Consider the following 18,245-nt stretch of genomic DNA (forward strand, 5'->3'; position numbering starts at 1 on the left):
CGACCCTGTGAGACACAGGCAGCAGCCAGGGTGGAGGTGCAAACGGGTCCAGCTGAATGTTCTGCCTCTTCCCACCCATGGGCCTCCGCTGCCCGCTCAGACCCGACTTCACAGCTGGCGTCCTCGGACATGCTTCATTTGGTCCTCACAGGAGTTTTAAAATTCTTGAGTTCTGTGATAAAAAACGAGATCTCACCTCCCCCACACTGAGAGTCCACCTGAGAATCCAGATTTCTGTTTACCTTACAAAAATGGAAAGACCTGGAAACATTCCCAAAGGGCAAGATCAGGCACCAGCTCCTATTTGCCACAACCGGCCCCTCCCTTTATCCCTGCCCTACCTCTGTCCTTGGGTCCCCTGGCCTGTCCTTCACAGGTACCCAGGACTGCCCCAGATGAGGAGTCAGCAAACTTTCCCCATTAAAGCCCAGATGATGAGTATTTTAGGCTTTGTGGGCTAGTCCTGTGGTAACTCCAGCCTGCAGGTGTGGAGCGGAAACTGCCCTTGTCTAATCATGGCGGTTCAATAAAACTTTATTTACAAAAATGGGCAGTGGCCATGTGTGGCCCACAGGCTGTGGTTTGTTGACCTCTGCCCTACATACACGATAATTTATCCACAAGGCCTTGGATTTTGAGAGAACAAGAGGTCCTTGCTTGGCTCTGCAGGGGACAGCAGGGCCTTGGGGCACTTGGGGAAGGGGATCAGAAGTCTCTTTCCTTGGCAACCTGACTTTACAGGCTGAGTCAAGAGGTATTGGGACAGATGGGCCAGCCAAAGGCCATGGTTTCTTGGGAGATGCTGACTTCCTCTTCAGGGCACTAAAGCCACCTGGGATACTTGGCTTGAAACGTTCTGAACCACAGACCCTAGACTTTCTGGAAGGAATGTCAGAATTCAAGGATCTTGCTGTGGTAGACACTGGTGGTCAGCAGGTCAGTTCTGGAAAATTGTCCAGTGTAGCCAGAGACGGCCATGTCAGTTCTGGAAGGAGACAGGGACAGTCCATTCCTGAGCCCCACATCCTGGTCTACCAGGAAGAGACTGGGGTGGAAGATGAGGAACTTGACTACTTAAATGCCCCAGTCCTGGCCATTGACAGATGGGGAATGGTCTGAGGAGAGAGCCCATTTGCCCGAGTCCCCCCCCCCCCCCATGGGGGCATGGGCACTGTCCACCAGGGGTCCCCAGTGGAAGTCAGTCGGGGCTTTGGAGGTGAGACCTGGAGCAGGGATCAGATGGGAGGCCTGGCTGGCCTGAGTCTATTTTGACCTTTTGAGAGACCGTTTCTTCTCCCCTGAACATGTGTCTCAGGCCAAGACAAGAGTCTTGAGTGTGGTAGAGAGGGAGCAGCTGGTGCCAGCCCCATGTCCGGCTTGCTGCCTGTGGTCTCCTGATAGGCTGTGTCCCCGGGTTCCTGAGGGGAAGAAGGGATAGGCTGGAGGATGCTGCTGAGCCTATCTCAGGAGCTCAGGGGGACCGTGACAGAGGAACGGGCTAGGGACTCCGTGAACAGCATTGCATGCCCGCATTTGTCCACATCTCAACGCCCTTCTGAGTTCCAAGCATGAACTGGGTTTGGAAAGGGAAACACGAATGGCTGGGATAAGAAGGAGCCGTCACAAGGGCCCTCCTGTGACCTGGGGACAAGTGCCAGTCCCAGGACAGAGGAACATGGGTGGGTCTGGCGCCAGTCATTCACCATGGAACGACAGCATGAACCCAAAGGGGACAGTTCCAGAATGTTCCAGGAGTCTAGCCCCAGATGGCCAGGCACTACGGGGCTCTGATGGGGCAAAATCCCCCAGCCGGGTCCCTGGCCGCAACAGTTCCACTCGGGGCTGTCTGCCCCAGGGTCACAGCAGCAGGCAGGTCCTGTGTTTTTTCTGCCTCTGTGCTTTCTTCAGGGCACTGAGGGCCACTTTGGCAGCTTCCCTGAAGACGTCTTCCACATTCTCCCGAAACTTGGCGGAACATTCCAGATAGAGTGCGGCTTGCATCTTTTCGCAGGCAGTCATGCCCTGGGAGGGGGTGGGGGGGGGAGGCAGTATTAATTAGATGAGGGCCTGGTGCCTCCTGACCCCACACACACACACCACCCCGCCCCCAGAGTCTTAGGAGTTTGGGCTAGCTTTGGAGGCTCTCCAGAGCTGGAAAACAAGCTTGAGTGCTGGCCAGTTTGGGGTTTGCATGGCTGGATGGAGGAAACCCCTTGCTGGCCCCTACCTGCCCTCTTCCCTAGCTTTCAGCAGAAGGGGAGCTGAATTCTCCCTGGGGCTAGCTACATCTCAGGCTTCTGTTCCTTGTCAGTTCCAAATTCAATGACCGAGTTTGCTGGTGAAGTGAAATTAAAAACCTTGGTTTTACCATTATTAGTGCCTATTCCTTTCTATTTATTTGAGACAGGGTCTCACTGTGTAGTCCTGGCTGACCTGGAACTTGCTATGTAGACCAGGCTGGCCTCAAACTCAACAGAGATCCACCTGCTTCTGCTTCCTGAGTACTGGGATTAAACATGCGCATCATCGTACATAGACTATTAGTTTTTGTTTGTTTGGCTGGTTTGGTTTTTTGAGACAGGGTTTCTCTGTGTAGCCCTGGCTGTCCTGGAACTCAATCCGTAGACTGGGCTGGCCTCAAACTCAGCCCAAACTCAGATCTGCCTGCCTCTGCCTTCCTAGTGCTGGGATTAAAGGTGTGCACCACTGGGCGGTGGTGGCACATGCCTTTAATCCCAGCACTGGGAGACAGAGCCAGGAGGATCTCTGTGAGTTCGAGGCCAGCCTGGGCTACAGAGTGAGTTCCAGGACAGGCTCCAAAGCTACACAGAGAATCCCTGTCTCGAAAAACAAAAAAGGTGTGCACCATATTAAGTTTTTTTGTTTGTTTTTGGTTTTTTGAATGACTCCTAAGGCACTCCGGTTGAGAAGACCAAGGCCTAGGTGGTCTCTGGCTATGGCCGTTGAGGGGTCGTAGACCTGAGTGGTAGCTGGGACCCTGGCCCACCTGTGTGTAGGTGATGGGCTCCAGCTGGGCTGCCCGGAGCTTCCGCAGCTGCTCCTTATCCTTCCTCAGGTCTGTCTTGCAGCCGATGAGAACCATGGGGGTCCCTCTGCAGAAATGGGTGACTTCAGGGAACCACTGAGGAGGGAGAAAGCAGGGTTATCAGGGCAGAGGCCACTCCGCAGCTGACCCTTACTCTCAAGAGGCAGGCGGGACTTTACCTTGATGAGGACGTTGTCGTAGCTGGTGGGGTTCATGACATCATAGCAGATGAGAACGAGGTGTGTGTTCTGGTAGGACAGAGGCCGCAGCCGATCATAGTCTTCCTGCCCTGAAACCAGAGAGGGATCAGAGACACGAATCCCGGTCTGCCTGGGGTCCCTGTCTGGCCTTTGATGGGGTGGGGGTGACTTCAGGGCCCAGTTTCCTTATTTATAAAATGGACAGGATGGGGAAAGAGGGAATAGATTATATGCCGTCAAACCCAGGCGCTCAGCTGGACTGACACCGAGAACTGTAAACTGCAGCCATACTGCCGGGGATGGAGTGCTCCCTCGCCTGTCAAGCCTAAGACTCAGATCTGGGATTTTTGCCATTCAGATATCTCCAAGGCCCAGAAGCATGTGCTGGCTCCAGAGTCCCTGGTTCTGGGGCAGCTGCCTGGATTCCTCCTGCCCATTCTTGCAAATGCTAATGAGGGAGGAACAGGCACATTGATCACCACATCTCACAGGGGCAGTCAGCTCCCATCGCACCTGGCGCCCACCTGGGGACATGTGACAGTCCCAGACACAGCCTTCCATAGGCCCAGTCCAATCAGAACCTAGAAGCTGGGCCTGGGTGTGGCTCATTATGCTTTTGTGAAATTTGGAGGCAACTCAATTTTTATATTTTATTTATTTTCTTTCTTTCTTTTTTTTGGAGCTGAGGATCAAACCCAGGGCCTTGTGCTTGCTAGGCAAGCGCTCTACCACTGAGCTAAATCCCCAACCCTGTTACTTGTTTTCAAGGGTTTCTCTGTGCAGCCATGGGTGTCCTGGATCTCCCTCTGTAGACCAGGTTGGCCTCAAACTCGGAGATCCACCTGCCTCTGCCTCTCGGGTGCTGGGATTAAAGGCATGCACCACCAACGCCCAGTTTGACTTAGGATCTTACTATGCAGCCCTGGCTAGCCTAGAACTTTCTATATGGACCAAGCTAACCTCAAACACACAGCCACCTGCCTGCCTCTGCTGGGTGTACCTGCCTGTGTGCTGGGCATACCATCATGCCCGAAACGTGTTTTGTCAACAGTTTTAAACTTCCAGAGACACTACACGGGAGAATGCAGAGAACCCTTCTGAGCGTCACTGTGTGCGGCTCACCTGCTTGATCAACTACACACAGGCAACCCCCCATTGCTCTCACAACAGAGTGCCTCAGAAGAGCTTGTCCTGGTCCTGGCACCAAGCCCAGCAAGTCACACTGACACACACACACACACACACACCCGTCCTTGATCCATGCTGAATTCAGGTTTCACCCACTTCACCAGAAAGGTCAGCTTTTTTTCCTAGTCCAGGAACCAGCCGGGATTACACGCCACCTTGAGTCACCATGCAAAGGTTATCTTTTTTTTTGGAGCTGAGGATCGAACCTAGGGCCTTGCGCTTGCTAGGCAAGTGCTCTACCACTGAGCTAAATCCCTAACCCGCAAAGGTATCTTTTAAAATTCCCACAGAGGATGGAACACCTTTAGAACTCATCAGTGACCCCTCACTCAGCTGCCTCTGTATAAACGTGATGTCCATCTGCTACAAGGAACATGGAGGTCCAGGAGGGGCCTGTCCAGCCCTGTCCCCATATTTCTGGGTGGTGCCAGCCTGCACTCCAGTCAGGGTAATTTACACTCTTGCTCTCCCATTGGTAACAGGGCACAGGTCCCCTCTCTCCTGCCTAGTTTTACATCCTCAGCCAGCTCCACCAAAGCACAGTTCCTAAAGTCATGGTCACCAGAGGCAGATAAGACACAAGTTCAGACTTCAGCTGTGTCCCTCACTTGCTGTGTGACTTAGACAAGTCACCTGTGGGAGCTGAGTCTCCACCTGAAACATCAACATCTTTTTTTTGTTTTGGTTTTTTGAGACAGGGTTTCTCTGTGTAGCTTTGCGCCTTTCCTGGATCTCGATCTGTAGACCAGGCTGGCCTTGAACTTACAAAGATCCGCCTGCCTCTGCCTCCTGAGTGCTGGGATTAAAGGCATGTGCCACCACTGTCTGGCGATCAACATCTTTTAATTTTCCTTTCGTTTATTTTTTATTCTTTCTTTAGTTAAAAAATTTTATTAGTTATTTGAGAGTTGCTTTTTTATTATATTTTTCATTAAAGCAATTTTTAAATTTAAATATATTTTGATCACATTCTTCCCCTTCGAACTCATACAACTTTTAAGTCCTTTCTCAAAAAAACAAAAACACAGTACAACAAACACCCCCAAAACCAAGAAAACAAAACCACACACATGTCCCCCCAAACCCAAACTGTAACCAAATAAAAGCATACAAAAAACCCCAATGGAGTCCATTATATATTGGTCAACTCCTCCTGAACATGAGGCCTGTCCTGGAGTGGCTGATACACCCAGTGCCACACTATTGGAGAAAACTGATTTTCCCTCTCCCAGCAAGTATAAGTGATAGTTCAGTTGCTAACCTTTACCCTAGTGGCTAGGTTTTCATTCATTCATTCATTCATTCATTCATTCTTTTTTTTTTTTTTTTGTCTTAATTGATTTACTGGGACTAGAGAGATGGCCAGCAGTTAAAAGCGCATAAATCTAAACAGTTTTTAAAAATGAACTTCTTTTAGGGGGTGTGGAGAGATGGGCTGGTGGTTAAGCACACTGGCTAGGATCTTTCTTGCAGAAGGGACCCAGGTTAAATCTGCAGCATCGAACTTTTAAAATTTGACTTATTTCATGGGTATGAGTGTTTTGCCTGAAGGTATGTTTATGCACCACGTGCATATGGTACCATTGGAGTCCAGAAGAGGGCATCAAATCCCCTGGGACTGGAGTTACAGATGGTTGTGAGCTGTCATGTGGATGCTGGGACTAGAACTCAGGACCTCTGGAAGAGCAGCCAGTGCTCTCATTCTCTGAGCCATCTCTCCAGCCCCTTTCTTTCTGTTTGTTTTGTTGTTTTTTTTTTTTTGTTTTTTTTTTTTTTGGTTTTCAAGACAGGGTTTCTCTGTGTAGTTTTGCACCTTTCCTGGAACTCACTTTGTAGACCAGGCTGGCCTCGAACTCACAGAGATCCGCCTGCCTCTGCCTCCCGAGTGCTGGGATTAAAGGTGTGCGCCACCACCGCCCAGCTGTTTTTTTTTTTTTTTTTTTTTTTTTTTTAAGATTTATTTATTTATTATGTATACAGAAGAGGGTGCCAGATCTCATTACAGATGGTTGTGAGCCACCATGTGGGTGCTGGGAATTGAACTCAGGACCTTTGGAAGAGCAGTCGGTGCTCTTAACCTCTGAGCCATCTCTCCAGCCCCTGTTTTGTTGTTTTTAAAGACAGTCTCACCATGTAAGCCTTGGCCGTTCTCAAACTCAGAGATTCAACCCCTAAATGCCTACTAAATGCTGGGATTAAAGGCATGTGCCACCAGGTCAGACTTGCCTTGTTAACTTTTTTTTTAACATACGTACGTACGTGTGTGTGTGTGTGTGTGTGTGTGTGTGTGTGTGTGTGTGTGTGTGTGTGTGTGTTGTTTTTTGAGACAGGGTTTCATGTATCTCAGTATCTCAGTCTGGTCCTGAACTCCTGACCCATCTGCCTCCAACTTCCAAGTCTTGCTGGTATTACAGGTACATACCAGCCCATCCAATTGGGGACATGAAAAAGTAATAAAACCTGTCTTGTGGGATGCCACCAGCCAACATCCTTCTAATGTGTGGGGTTTATCAGAGTATGCAGCAGCCATCGTGACAGCTGGACCAGGGAAAGCATCCATGCTGTTCTTCAGTCTAGGCCCCCTCCACACGGGAGAAAGGGGTGCTTGACTTCAGCCTCCCTCCCCACAACAACTAGGAGACACCCCTTGGGGGACACTGGGGCACTGGCTTAGGATGTTACCCCACATAGGACCTTAGGCAGTCTTGTCTCTAAATCTCTGTCAATGTCTTTCTAGGCCTGCGCATCCAACAGGGCAGCTCCCCAGCCCTGTGTGACTATTTGAATGTCAACTAATTAACAAGACAGAATTGAGTTCTTGGTTGTAGTAGCTACATTTCAAGTGATTAATTGCTATGCCAGGCTGGCAGCTGCCACTGCAGAGTGTGCTGTGCACAGCTTGGATCTGTCTATTGCTTGCTAAGTGACCCCCTACCCCCCATGCCATCCTTTTCAAACTACCAATGGCTTCTTCCTTTTTTTTTTTTTTTTTTTTTTTTTTGAGACGTCTCATACAGCCATGGCTGTCCTGGATCTAACGAGGTAGACTAGACTAGTCTGGGCTTTGAACTCACAGAGATCCACTTGCCTCTGCCTATCGAGTGCTGGGATTAAAGGTGTGCGCCACCTCAACCCAGCTACCAGTGGGTGCCACCTCTTCCCTGATCTCCTGCAGTCCTTCAAAAAAGCCACTCGCCACCTGGCTGCTGGACAGATCTGACAACAATATTCTGGGTTAGGCTGCTACACTCAGTGCTCCCTAGCCCCCCTACTCCTTGACACGGGAGTTTACTATACAGCACAAACGCTGATCTGGAACTTTTGAAGGTTCTCCTGCCTCAGTTTCCCTAGTTCTGAGATTATGGGTGTGTGGCACCCCAAACAGCTTTTATTTTTGTGTGTAAACATCCAAAAAGCAAACAGATTTGCTTTTTCACAGTATTCATCCTCTCTCTACTTTTACCTTCTTTTTTCGAGACAGGGATTCTCTGTGTAGCTTTGCGCCTTTCCTGGATCTCGCTCTGTAGCCCAGGCTGGCCTGGAACTCACAGAGATCCGCCTGCCTCTGCCTCCCCCCAGTGCTGGGATTAAAGGCGTGCGCCCCACCCCACCGCCCAGCCCAAAATAAATCTTTTAAAAACTGCATGCTATAAGAAGGTAAAAAGTAAGGCTGGGCGGTGGTGGTGCACGCCTTTAATCCCAGCACCCCCCGGGAGGCACAACTAGGCGGATCTTTGTGAGTTCGAGGCCAGCCTGGGCTACAGAGCGAGATCCAGGAAAGGCGCAAAGCTACACAGAGAACCCTGTCTTGAGGAAAACAAAACAAAACAAAAAACAAAAAAAAGCTATTAAATAAAAAGCTATTAAAGGGCTGGAGAGATGGCTCAGAGGTTAAGAGCACTGACTGCTCTTCCAGGGGTCCCGAGTTCAATTCCCAGCAACCACATGGTGGCTCATAACCATCTGTAATGAGATCTGGTGTCCTCTTCTGGTGTGCAGACATACATACAAACAGAACACTGTATACATGATAAATAAATAAATAAATAAATAAATAAATCTTTAAAAAAAAAAAAAGCTATTAAAAAAACCCACGAGCTATGGGGGCCATTTTCATTCATAACAGGTGTGAATGTTTTGCCTGCATGTATTTTTTTTTTTTTTTTTTTTGGTTTTTCGAGACAGGGTTTCTCTGTGTAGCTTTGCGCCTTTCCTGGAACTCGCTTTGGAGACCAGGCTGGCCTCGAACTCACAGAGATCCGCCTGGCTCTGCCTCCCGAGTGCTAGGATTAAAGGCGTGCGCCACCACCGCCCGGCTTGCCTGCATGTATTTTTTTTAAATTTTATTTATGTGTATTTGTATATCTATGTTACATCTGGTGGCCAGAGAGGGTGTTGGAATCCATGGAGATGGAATTACAGGCAGTTGTGAACTGCCTGATGTAGGTGCTGGGCACTGATCTCGGGTCCTCTGGAAGAGGAGCAAGTGCTTTTAACCACTGAGCCATCTCTCCAGCCCTAGGTTGCCTATTCATCTTTAAGGGTTCTTTACAGGGGCTGGAGAGATGGCCCAGCAGCTAAGAGCACTTGCTCCTATAGAGGACCTGGGTTGGATTCCCTGCTCACCTGCCTGTAACTCCAGCTCCTGGAGATCCAGTGCCTTCTTCTGGATTCTAGGGGTACTTGTCATCACATGCACACACCCACATACAAATACATATACACACATACATACTAAACATTAATTTAAAATAAAGAAGTACTTGCTACTCTTGCAGAGAACCCAAGTTCTGTGCCCACTACTCACATGGCTCAGTTAACTCTAGTCCCAGAGAATCTGATTCCTTCTTCCGATCCCCTTAGGCATCAGGCACACATGTGCTACACATAAGTACATGCAGGTAAACAGTCATACACATAAACAGTTCTTCAAAATAGATGCCCTTAATTACATCCCAATATGAAAGGGAAAGTATAAATACAGTCAACCTAGAATCTTTGGATCCTATGTGTGGGAGCCCACAAAGGTTTCCTAGTGAGATCTGAGCTTGCTTTACACAGCAGGGCTGCATTAGGGGATGGCTGGACCACGTGCGTGGTCACCAGGTGATTGGAACAGTCTGCACTTGGCTGTGCTTGAGGGGAGGTCTTTGGCTCCACCCCTTGGCATTTCTTTAAAAGCCCTTTAGTAGAGACAGAAGGGGCTGGTGGGTTTTGACTCAGGCCCTCCCGAGGCTATCCTATGTTTCTGTCTCTCTCCTCTATATTTCTATCTAAATATTTCTCACTTCTCCCTCCTCAAGAGTACCCTGGAGGAAAAAGTGGGAGCTGATCTCCCTCACCGATGTCTACAGAAGCAACTTCCACTGGAAACCTTCAGAAAGAAACACTGTATCTGTACTGAACAAATATAGACTTCTTGTCACATTCCCTAAATAATACAGGTAGCAACTCTTCACATAGCACTGATACTGTATCCTGAGTAACCCAGGGGTAACTGAAATTCAGGCTATGTGAAGATGGATGGTGTACCATTTTCTATAAGCATCTTGAATTTGAGTCTCAATGGAGGTATGGATGGGGGTCTTGGAACCCATCCTCTGTGCGTACTGGGGGATAACTATACTCAGATTTCATATACAGGGGCTCAGTTTCACAGATGAGAAGCAATTTGCCTAGCGACACAGAGTCAGGAGCCAACCCCAAACCTTCTAAGTGGAATTAACAGCTTTTATTTTGTATTGTGTAAAGACAGGCTCTGGGCCTCTAAGTTGTAGGTGGGGTTAGGGATGGTGTGCATAAATCTAGAATAACAAACACACTCTTTTCCAAAATTATGTCTAGAGGGTTCCACCAACAGTTACAAAATGAGGTCCAGGGACTGTGTCTTTCTCTGCATGTCACCTGCTGTGACTTTGAAGGACAACTCCTCTGATAGGCCCTCCCTGCTCTTAGCATGGCTTCCAAGTGTGTCCCCATGCTGCTCGGCTCAGACAGGTTCCTGTTTACTGTCTCGCTGTGGCAGGACACACTGTGAGGACAGAGACAGGCCACCGCTATCCTTATGAATTCCCGGCCCCCAGGAGACATTCAGGAAATCCTAGCTAATGGTTGGCTTGTTAAGGCTCAGGCGGCAGCAGAGATGAGGGCCCGGATGTGCTGGGCTGAGCATCTACAGCTCCACTATTACCTTAAAGTCAGAGATACTGGGGAGCGGTGTGGGTGGAGTCGGGTTGCTGTGGGCTGGAAAAAGAGGAACCACAGTGGGCAGAGAGTGTTCGCACACACTGCTGTTCCCTCTTCCAGAAGGTTCTCTCAACAGGTTGCAGCTGGCAGGTGCTTTCTCTCTCTCTCTCCCTTTCCCTCCCTCCCTCCCTCCCACCATCTCTCTCTCTCTCTCTCTCTCTCTCTCTCTCTCTCTCTCTCTCTCTCTCTCTCTCCCTCTCCCTCTCCCTCTCCCTCTCCCTCTCCCTCTCCCTCTCCCTCTCCCTCTCCCTCTTCCCCCCTCCCCTCCCTCCCTCCCTCCTCTCCCTCTCCCCTCTCTCTGTCTCTCTCCTCTCTCTCTCTCATTACTTTTGGGTCTATGCAAAAATGTCACCTCCTCCAGGAAACCTTTCTCAACCACCCTGAACCAATGGCCTCTTGGTGTCTATCTGTCCCATAACAAAGGTTTTCTTTTTCTTCTTTTTTTTTTTCTTTTCTTTTGCTTTAAAATACATCTTACCATCTGATGTCACATGACTTTTATGACTTTTGTTTCTTCCCCTAAGTAGGGGGGCCACTGCAAGCCTTGGAAGTCAGGTGAGCTCAGGAAAAATGGAGTGAGGAAAGGGAGAAAGGTAAGTCCAGCGCTGAGCCCACACAGCCCTTTTGTGGTGACTGCCTTTGACTTCCTGACCCAAGTTAATCCAAGCAGCACCCAGGAGGTAAACTGGCCAGGGGAGTTCTTGTTAAGAGCCCAGGTGGCTGAGGGGAGCAGCCCCGTCAAGGTCACAGTTGGGCAGTGCCAGACAGCTTAGTCCCCACTGCCAAGGTCAGCTGCCTGCCCAGTCAATCTAAAAGCACCCAGAGTCCCCCACAAAGACTTTCCTACTAGGAATAAATCCCACCTTCAGCTTCCTTATCTGTGACATGGAGCTTTAAAGCAGTTAAGTCTTTGGGACAGTAATGACAAGGCTACTTAATGAGAGTGACGTTTACCTGTGAATGTTTACCCCGTCAAAACGCTTTTTTAAAACTGAATTTTGGGGGCTGGAGAGATGGCTCAGTGGTTAAGAGCACTGGCTGTTCTTCCCGAGGACCCAGGTTCAGTTCCTAGCACCCACATAACTGTCTGTAACTCCAGTTCCAGGGAATTGGACACTTTTACAGACATACATGCAGGCCAAACATGAATGCACATGAAAAAAAAAAAACCCTTAATTTTGTCATCAATGAATGGGTCTGTGCACTTGAGAACGTGGGTGCCTATGGAGTCCAGGAGAGGGTATTGGAGCTCCTAAAGCTGGATTTCCAGGCAGTTGTGAGCCGCCCGACATGGATGCTGGGAAACAAACTCGGATCCTCAACAAGTGTAGTATACACTCTAAATCACAGAGCCATCTCTACCCCTTTCCTTCCCATTCAAAACAATTTATGGATGAATTTATCATTCTGCACAACCACCACACAAAGTAGGCATTAGTTACCTACCTTTTCCAGCCAGAGAAACAAACAAAAAAAAAACCCAGACAGGTGAAAAGGCTTACCAAAAAAGCTGATAGACTCTGCAAATGATAAAGGGTATTCAGGTGCTTTTTGTTCAATCTCCCCCAGAAGGCAGCGGGGAGAGCTTCATTTCTGTTCACCTGTGATAGCTAATCTTGGTTGTCAATTGGACACATCTGGGAATCGGGAACCTCAGTTGACAATTGCTTCCATCAGATTGGCCTGTGGGCATGTCTGTGGTGCCTAATCTTGATTGGCCAGTTGATTGAGGAGGGCTAAACCCACTGTGGGTGGTGCCCACTGAGCAGGTAGTCCTGGGTTATGTTAGAAAGACAGCTGAGCAAGCCAGTAGAGAGCACTCCTCCATGGTTTCTGCTTCGGTTCCTGCCTCTAGTTCCTGCCCTGGCTTCCCTCAATGATAGACCAGAGCCTGTAAATCTAATGAATCCCTTCTTCCTCCAGAGTTGCTTCTGTACAGCAACAGAACACGAAATTAGGACAACACCCCAGCCCTGGCAAGTTTGACAGGAGAATGGTGGCATAAACAGCTGTCTCAAGAAAAAAAAGGGGCCTTAGTGAGGAATGGGGGGCCAACTGAGACCCTATGTCCTTCTCAGGCTTCATTCTGCCCGGCATGGCTTTTCTTAGGATTCAGTGTGGGCCTTTCATAAACACAAGGAATTTGAGCCGGGCGGTTGGTGGTGGTGCACGCCTTTAATCCCAACACTCGAGAGGCAGAGGCAGGCGGATCTCTGTGAGTTCGAGGCCAGCCTGGGCTACAGAGTGAGTTCCAGGACAGCCCGGGCTACACAGAGAAACCCTGTCTTGAAAAACAAAAAGATACAAGGGATTTAGGTACTGCTGCCACCCCATCTACCCTGGAGGGTGGACATCCTCTCTGGACTGAATCAGCCAGGCAGGCATGACTTGGACACACATTCGGGAGCCGAGCTAGAGCCTTCCTTCCTAAGTCTTAATACCCTTATCTGGGAGAGGGTGACCAGCTCTGCCCCGATTTGGAAACAAAAGGACTTAGGGGCTGGGCAGAGGTGTGACCACTGCTATTGTGGTTACAATACCCAAACAGAAACTGCCAAGGTAGGTGAATGACCTGGGTGCAAATTCCAACCCCTGAATCTCGGAACCCCTTAAGGGGGCCTCCCACTCACTAAGTTGGTCCAGTATCCTGTTTTGCCCATGAAGAGGCCAAGTCACAAGCCCAAAATCTCCTTCATGCCCTTGGTTCTAGTGAGGGATGGGGCTGTGGGCCAGAGCCCCTCTGAAGTCCCGCCCATTTTCCTGCAGTTGGTGAGGCGGGTGGAAGTGAGGCTGTCACCCCACCTGACGTACTTCCTCTGTGGAGTGGGGCTTTCCCTTGACAACGTTCCTTTTCCAGGAGAGGGTCCCTAAGACCTACAGTGTTGAGGGGTGCCATGTCCTCAGGACACGGTGCTCCCCAAATCTACAGGAGGGCAAGAGGTGACCCGTTTTGACCAAAGCATTGGTCAGAGAAGGGGTGTTGCTGGCAGTGTGCGAAGCGGAAGCTGCTGAAGGAGGAACCCACTTTTACGAGCTTTGCTAGGGCCCCCCTCTGTCCCCCTCCTTCCCGCCTAGGGACAGGAAGAGACAGGGAAGTCCCTTCTTGACATGCGACAATGGTACCTGACTTGGCTTACTCTATGTACCTGATGTGGTCCCAGCTCCAGGGCTGTAATGGCCCCTCTTGTCCTGACCCCTTGTCTTAGCAGCTGTTACCCTCCATTAATTCTCTCACACAGCTCCCCATGCCTCCTAGCGCCTCTAAGACTAGACGAGACTCTCTGGGTGGTGTCTGAACACCCCCACTGCCACCATGACACCACCCCTCTGCCTAGGAACCTTCTGGCCTCACCACAGCTTCCTGTCTGAAGATGTCAGGGCTCAGGGGAGGCCACTAGGGCTGTGGGTGCTAGGGCCCCACCCTCTCTACCTCCTGAGCACCCAGTACTTGGTAGCGGACTGTGGTGTCCCCCGCTTCCGCCGGATGGAAGCAAGCAGCCAGACAGGCCTCACATGTGGGCATCGACGTCGCACTCACTGCCCATGGCTAGCGTTCATTTTGGGTTTGGAAAAAATTCAACTTTCTGGGGTCGTTCCTGTCCCATAGAACTCTGATCAGTGCTGACTGGGAAGGCAGGTCCCTCTCCCCAGTTCTAGAGCTTTCTATGGCATTTCCTAGAGCCATTTCTAACTCGGTCATTGCCCGCACCCCCTTAGCCTCCACATTTCTCTAGTCTAGATAGTTACTGGCCATCATTTTTTTTTTTTTCCCACATTATCCCAAGACCCAGCCACAGGTAGAGCTGACTCATCTCCCTGATAATGAATTCATTTACTCCACAGTCACTGCTGGAGCGTCCTTCTGACAAACACCGTGCACACACATGACCCAGCTTCATAAGCATATTGCTCACTGGCCAGGGAATTTCCTCCAACCATTAGGACTTCCCCAGTCACTCGAGTGACTGATAACATGCCACTCTTCAACATACCTCTAGGACTTAGGAATCTGTCCTGGGGAAAAAAAAAAAAAACAGTGGACACTCCTTGAGAGGGCACCTAGATTCTCCACCCCCTACGGAAGGAGCTGGGGCCAGAGCCATGTGTGATAGTGCCTATACCTCAGACGGCTAGGCAGGAGGATGGAGAATTGAAGGGCAGCGTGGGCTGCTTGGCAGTATTTGAGGTCAGCTAGAGGAACAGAGACCCCTGCCTGGAACAAACAAACAAACTCAGATTGAGGACTGGGAAGGCAGTTCAGTGGTAGAGCTTAGAATGCACAGGGGTCTGATTTTCTGCCCTAGCACAAAACAAAAAAGAAGTCTAAAGAACAGTATGTGCTGAGCTGCCCCAAAGCCAGCCCGCCCCTTGGTTTTTCGAGACAGGGTTTCTCTGTGTAGCTTTGCGCCTTTCCTGGCACTCACTTGGTAGCCCAGGCTGGCCTCGAACTCACAGAGATCCACCCGGCTCTGCCTCCCGAGTGCTGGGATTAAAGGCATGCGCTACCACCACCCGGCTTTGATTGAATTCTTTTGACTATTTTAGCTCTGATGAAAGATAAGGAAAATGAGGCTTGGACACCCCCAGTGCCACAACTGAGTGGAAGCAAGTCAGGGTCTTGGTCTGACTCCAAGCAGGAAGCAGAAAGTTACAGACAAGATAGCTCAATACACCACACTATCATCACCACCTCCCCATGACAGCCGCTGGGGTCCCCCTCCATCCCTGCACAGCCTCGAGGAACTTGTTCTAACCAGCAGCAGCTTTCTGAACCCTCATCATATTGCCTGACATGTCCTTCGGGCATCTTTTTCCAGAAAACGTCCAAAATGGTCTCCGCTCTGGTCTGGGGGGGGGAAATGGTCCTGAACAGGGAACTTTGGGATGTGACAGGAAAGGCTGATGGCAGAGGGAGGCAAAAAACAGACTTCCTGGCCCCTCCTGGAGCCGCGGGGAGGCATGCAATACTTCTGCTCAAACAGTATTTCCCCCAAAGTGTGGTCAATGGTCCTGTCCCTCCCCGGCTCCTGGATCAGAGGAGCGTGTGAAAGTAAGTTTTCCAGACAGACTTTTACTGCTCTCTGGGCCACACCCCAGAATTCCTTCCTCACACACCTGGAGTTGGAGGAGAGGGTGGGTGGGGAGCCTCAGTGGGCCACTCAAGGGGTAGGGAGTCTCTCCAGCAGAACTTGCCCAGGACAGGAATGAGGCAGAGGTCTGGGGTGGGGGTAGCCCTCTCCTGATCCTCTCCAGGGGGTGGTGGAGTGGGAAGAATACCTGGATTGGGGCTCCATTGAAGAGCAGAGACTTTGCCTCACGCACACAGGGATGGACCTAGCAGGGAAGGGGCACTCAGTGACAGTGTCGTGGTGCCACCCAGTCACTAGACACTGAGTCACCTAGATGGGTGAGGCTCCACCTGGTCCAACCTTTACCCTGGAAATGCTCATGACACCCCAAAGGGAACCCCAGTGTTGGTGAACTAGGAGCCGAAGTCTGCTCTTTGAGGGGCTAGCAGTAGGAGACAGAGCCTTACTTTCATCCATTTCCTAGACTTTAGGTTCTTTTCTAAAGTTGCCTGTTTCTTCACAGAAAAACCAAGAAAAGACAGAACGGACTGTAGCCCCAGGATCCCAGAAGCCAGGGACACAGGAGGAGGTCCACTCACAGGACCTTGGGGGTCTCAACACAGCCGTGCCAGCCACAGACTCCTGGAGTCATAGCTGTGATCTAGAGAGCTTGCTAACCTAAAACTACAGGACCCAGAAACACAACCCATTGAAATCCAAGCCCCAGGGGACTCAAATCAAAGACCACGGTAAGGGCGGAATTCTGTAACACGGCGAGGTACAAGTACAGCCCCACGTTTTCTAGAACCGCAGGAGAGGAACAGGGCTGGGGAGCAGAACATAATGCTGCGGGGTGGGGTGCATCAGAGTTCACCTCAACCTATTACCTCCCCTTAAAGCTGAGACGGCAGAGGTCCTTTTGCCTTTCAGGGCCTCCCAGCCAGCCAGCTCCCTGCAGAGACCTTCTGCCTTGTTAGGGTATCAGGAAGGGAATGCCCCAGCAAGACAGGGGAAACCCTTGGGGATGACCACGGGGGACCCACTGGGCTCCCACTGGGCTCTGGTGCACTCACCAGCAGTGTCGTAGAGGTTCAGGGTCACCTCCTTGTTGCCCACGGTCACACTAGCCGTGTACTTCTCAAACACCGACGGGGCATAGTGCTGTGAGAGAGGGGGTCGGGTTGGTCTTTTAAGGGGTGCAAAGGAGGCTCAGAGTCCCAGACAGCTCCCCCCCTCCCCACAACTGTCTAACACCCTCACTGCATCCAGCTCCGACCTGGCAGACCACTGGGCCCAGGAATTCTCAAAGGGCTGCCTGAAAGAGACACCCAGGACTGCACGGTCCAGACTTTGGGCCCTGGGTCCTGGCTGGAGGACACCCCTTGTTCCTTGCGGTCCCAAGCCCCTCCTCGCCCGCCCCCTCCTGCCACCTACCAGGCCTCACCTCGGGAAAGGAGCCCTGGCAATACACCATGAGCAGCGACGTCTTGCCGCAGCCGCCGTCACCCACGATCACTATCTTCAGCTCCTTCCTTGCCGAGCTGGGGGCGGCGGCTGGGGCCGGAGCACCTCGGGCGTCCATAGCCCAGAGCCCCGCAGCGCTGGATGCTGCGCTCTGGCCGGAGCCCAGTTGAGCGACAGGGAGGGGGCGGGGCCGCGGGGCGGGGCCGCGAGGCTCCGCCCCTCGGGCCGCCAGCGCCACCTCTGCCAGGCAGCCTCCCGGGTTCACCTCCCTGCCTCAGTTACTCTCTTGCTCTGGTCCCGCCCTGGGCTTTTGTCTCTCAGTCCCCGGGGGAACCGGATGCTGAACCGCGAGCGCGGCAGCGCATCCCCATCACCACGTGTGCCTGCGCATCCCCCAGCCCGTTAGATTCGTGGTTTCTGCCTCTTCACCACCGACAGCCCTTGGTTGGCAAGCTCCGCCTCCTGGCGAGGACCCTTTGATTGGCCGGCCCCACCCCCATAGAGACTCCTGGGTTAGAGGGCTGTACCCGGCGCCCGGGGTTCGCATCCAGGCCTTGCAGCCAGTCGGCCAGTGGGGCCTGTTTTCCTGCAGGTGGTAGCCACCACGGTCGTCCCCGAGAGGACGCCAGAACGTTGGTCGTGTGCGTCCACACAGTCTGAGCCTGGCCCCCGTCGTCCGGGTGCGATCATAGGAATTCTGCTCTCCTCCCCTCCCCACGCGGTCTGTTGACCCACACCGTGGGGCCGGGGCGCCCCCTGCCGGGGGACGCCTTCTACAGCGACTTCAGGTGAACAGCCTGTTTTCCAGGGGTGACTCAAAAAAAAAAAAAAAAAAAGAAAACCACACAGGCAGCATTGAGCAAGGCTCGGAGGGGTGCACCCAAGCACGACATTGTCGCGACCGTGACAGGTCCGAGCATCTGGCCCTTCCATAAATCCGGGAAACTCATCCTCTCCATCTCCACCACGGAGTGTTCTGGTGTCCTCCGGCCCCATGGCCTTCATCCCAGGACTTCCACTCCCATCCAACGG

General features: G+C 51.4%; 1 protein-coding gene across 1 annotated transcript; it reads right to left on the minus strand.

Annotated features, from left to right (window-relative positions):
• Positions 1 to 516: 516 nt before the first annotated feature.
• Rhof (ras homolog family member F, filopodia associated) lies at positions 517 to 17,992 on the minus strand. The gene is made up of 5 exons (XM_052755377.1): positions 17,194 to 17,992; positions 16,823 to 16,910; positions 3,226 to 3,335; positions 3,008 to 3,142; positions 517 to 2,022 (listed from the first exon to the last, which is right to left on the minus strand). Exons 1-5 carry the CDS (start codon positions 17,329 to 17,331, stop codon positions 1,858 to 1,860), a joined length of 636 nt encoding a protein of 211 aa, XP_052611337.1. The 5' UTR covers positions 17,332 to 17,992; the 3' UTR covers positions 517 to 1,857.
• Between the last annotated feature and the right edge of the window lie 253 nt (positions 17,993 to 18,245).

The sequence above is a fragment of the Peromyscus californicus genome, unplaced genomic scaffold (assembly GCF_007827085.1).
Source record: "Peromyscus californicus insignis strain IS unplaced genomic scaffold, ASM782708v3 Scaffold_2__1_contigs__length_46816999, whole genome shotgun sequence".
NCBI lineage: Eukaryota > Metazoa > Chordata > Mammalia > Rodentia > Cricetidae > Peromyscus > Peromyscus californicus.

Bases quoted from the DNA above. Each gene is read 5' to 3' on its own strand.
- Rhof (XM_052755377.1), bottom strand. From the start codon at position 17,331: ATGGACGCCCGAGGTGCTCCGGCCCCAGCCGCCGCCCCCAGCTCGGCA. The intron at 16,911-17,193 runs GTGAGGCCTGGT...CCTCTCTCACAG, and splicing joins GCCAGGGCTCCTTTCCCGAG to CACTATGCCCCGTCGGTGTT. The intron at 3,336-16,822 runs GTGAGTGCACCA...CTCTGGTTTCAG, and splicing joins GAACCTCTACGACACTGCTG to GGCAGGAAGACTATGATCGG.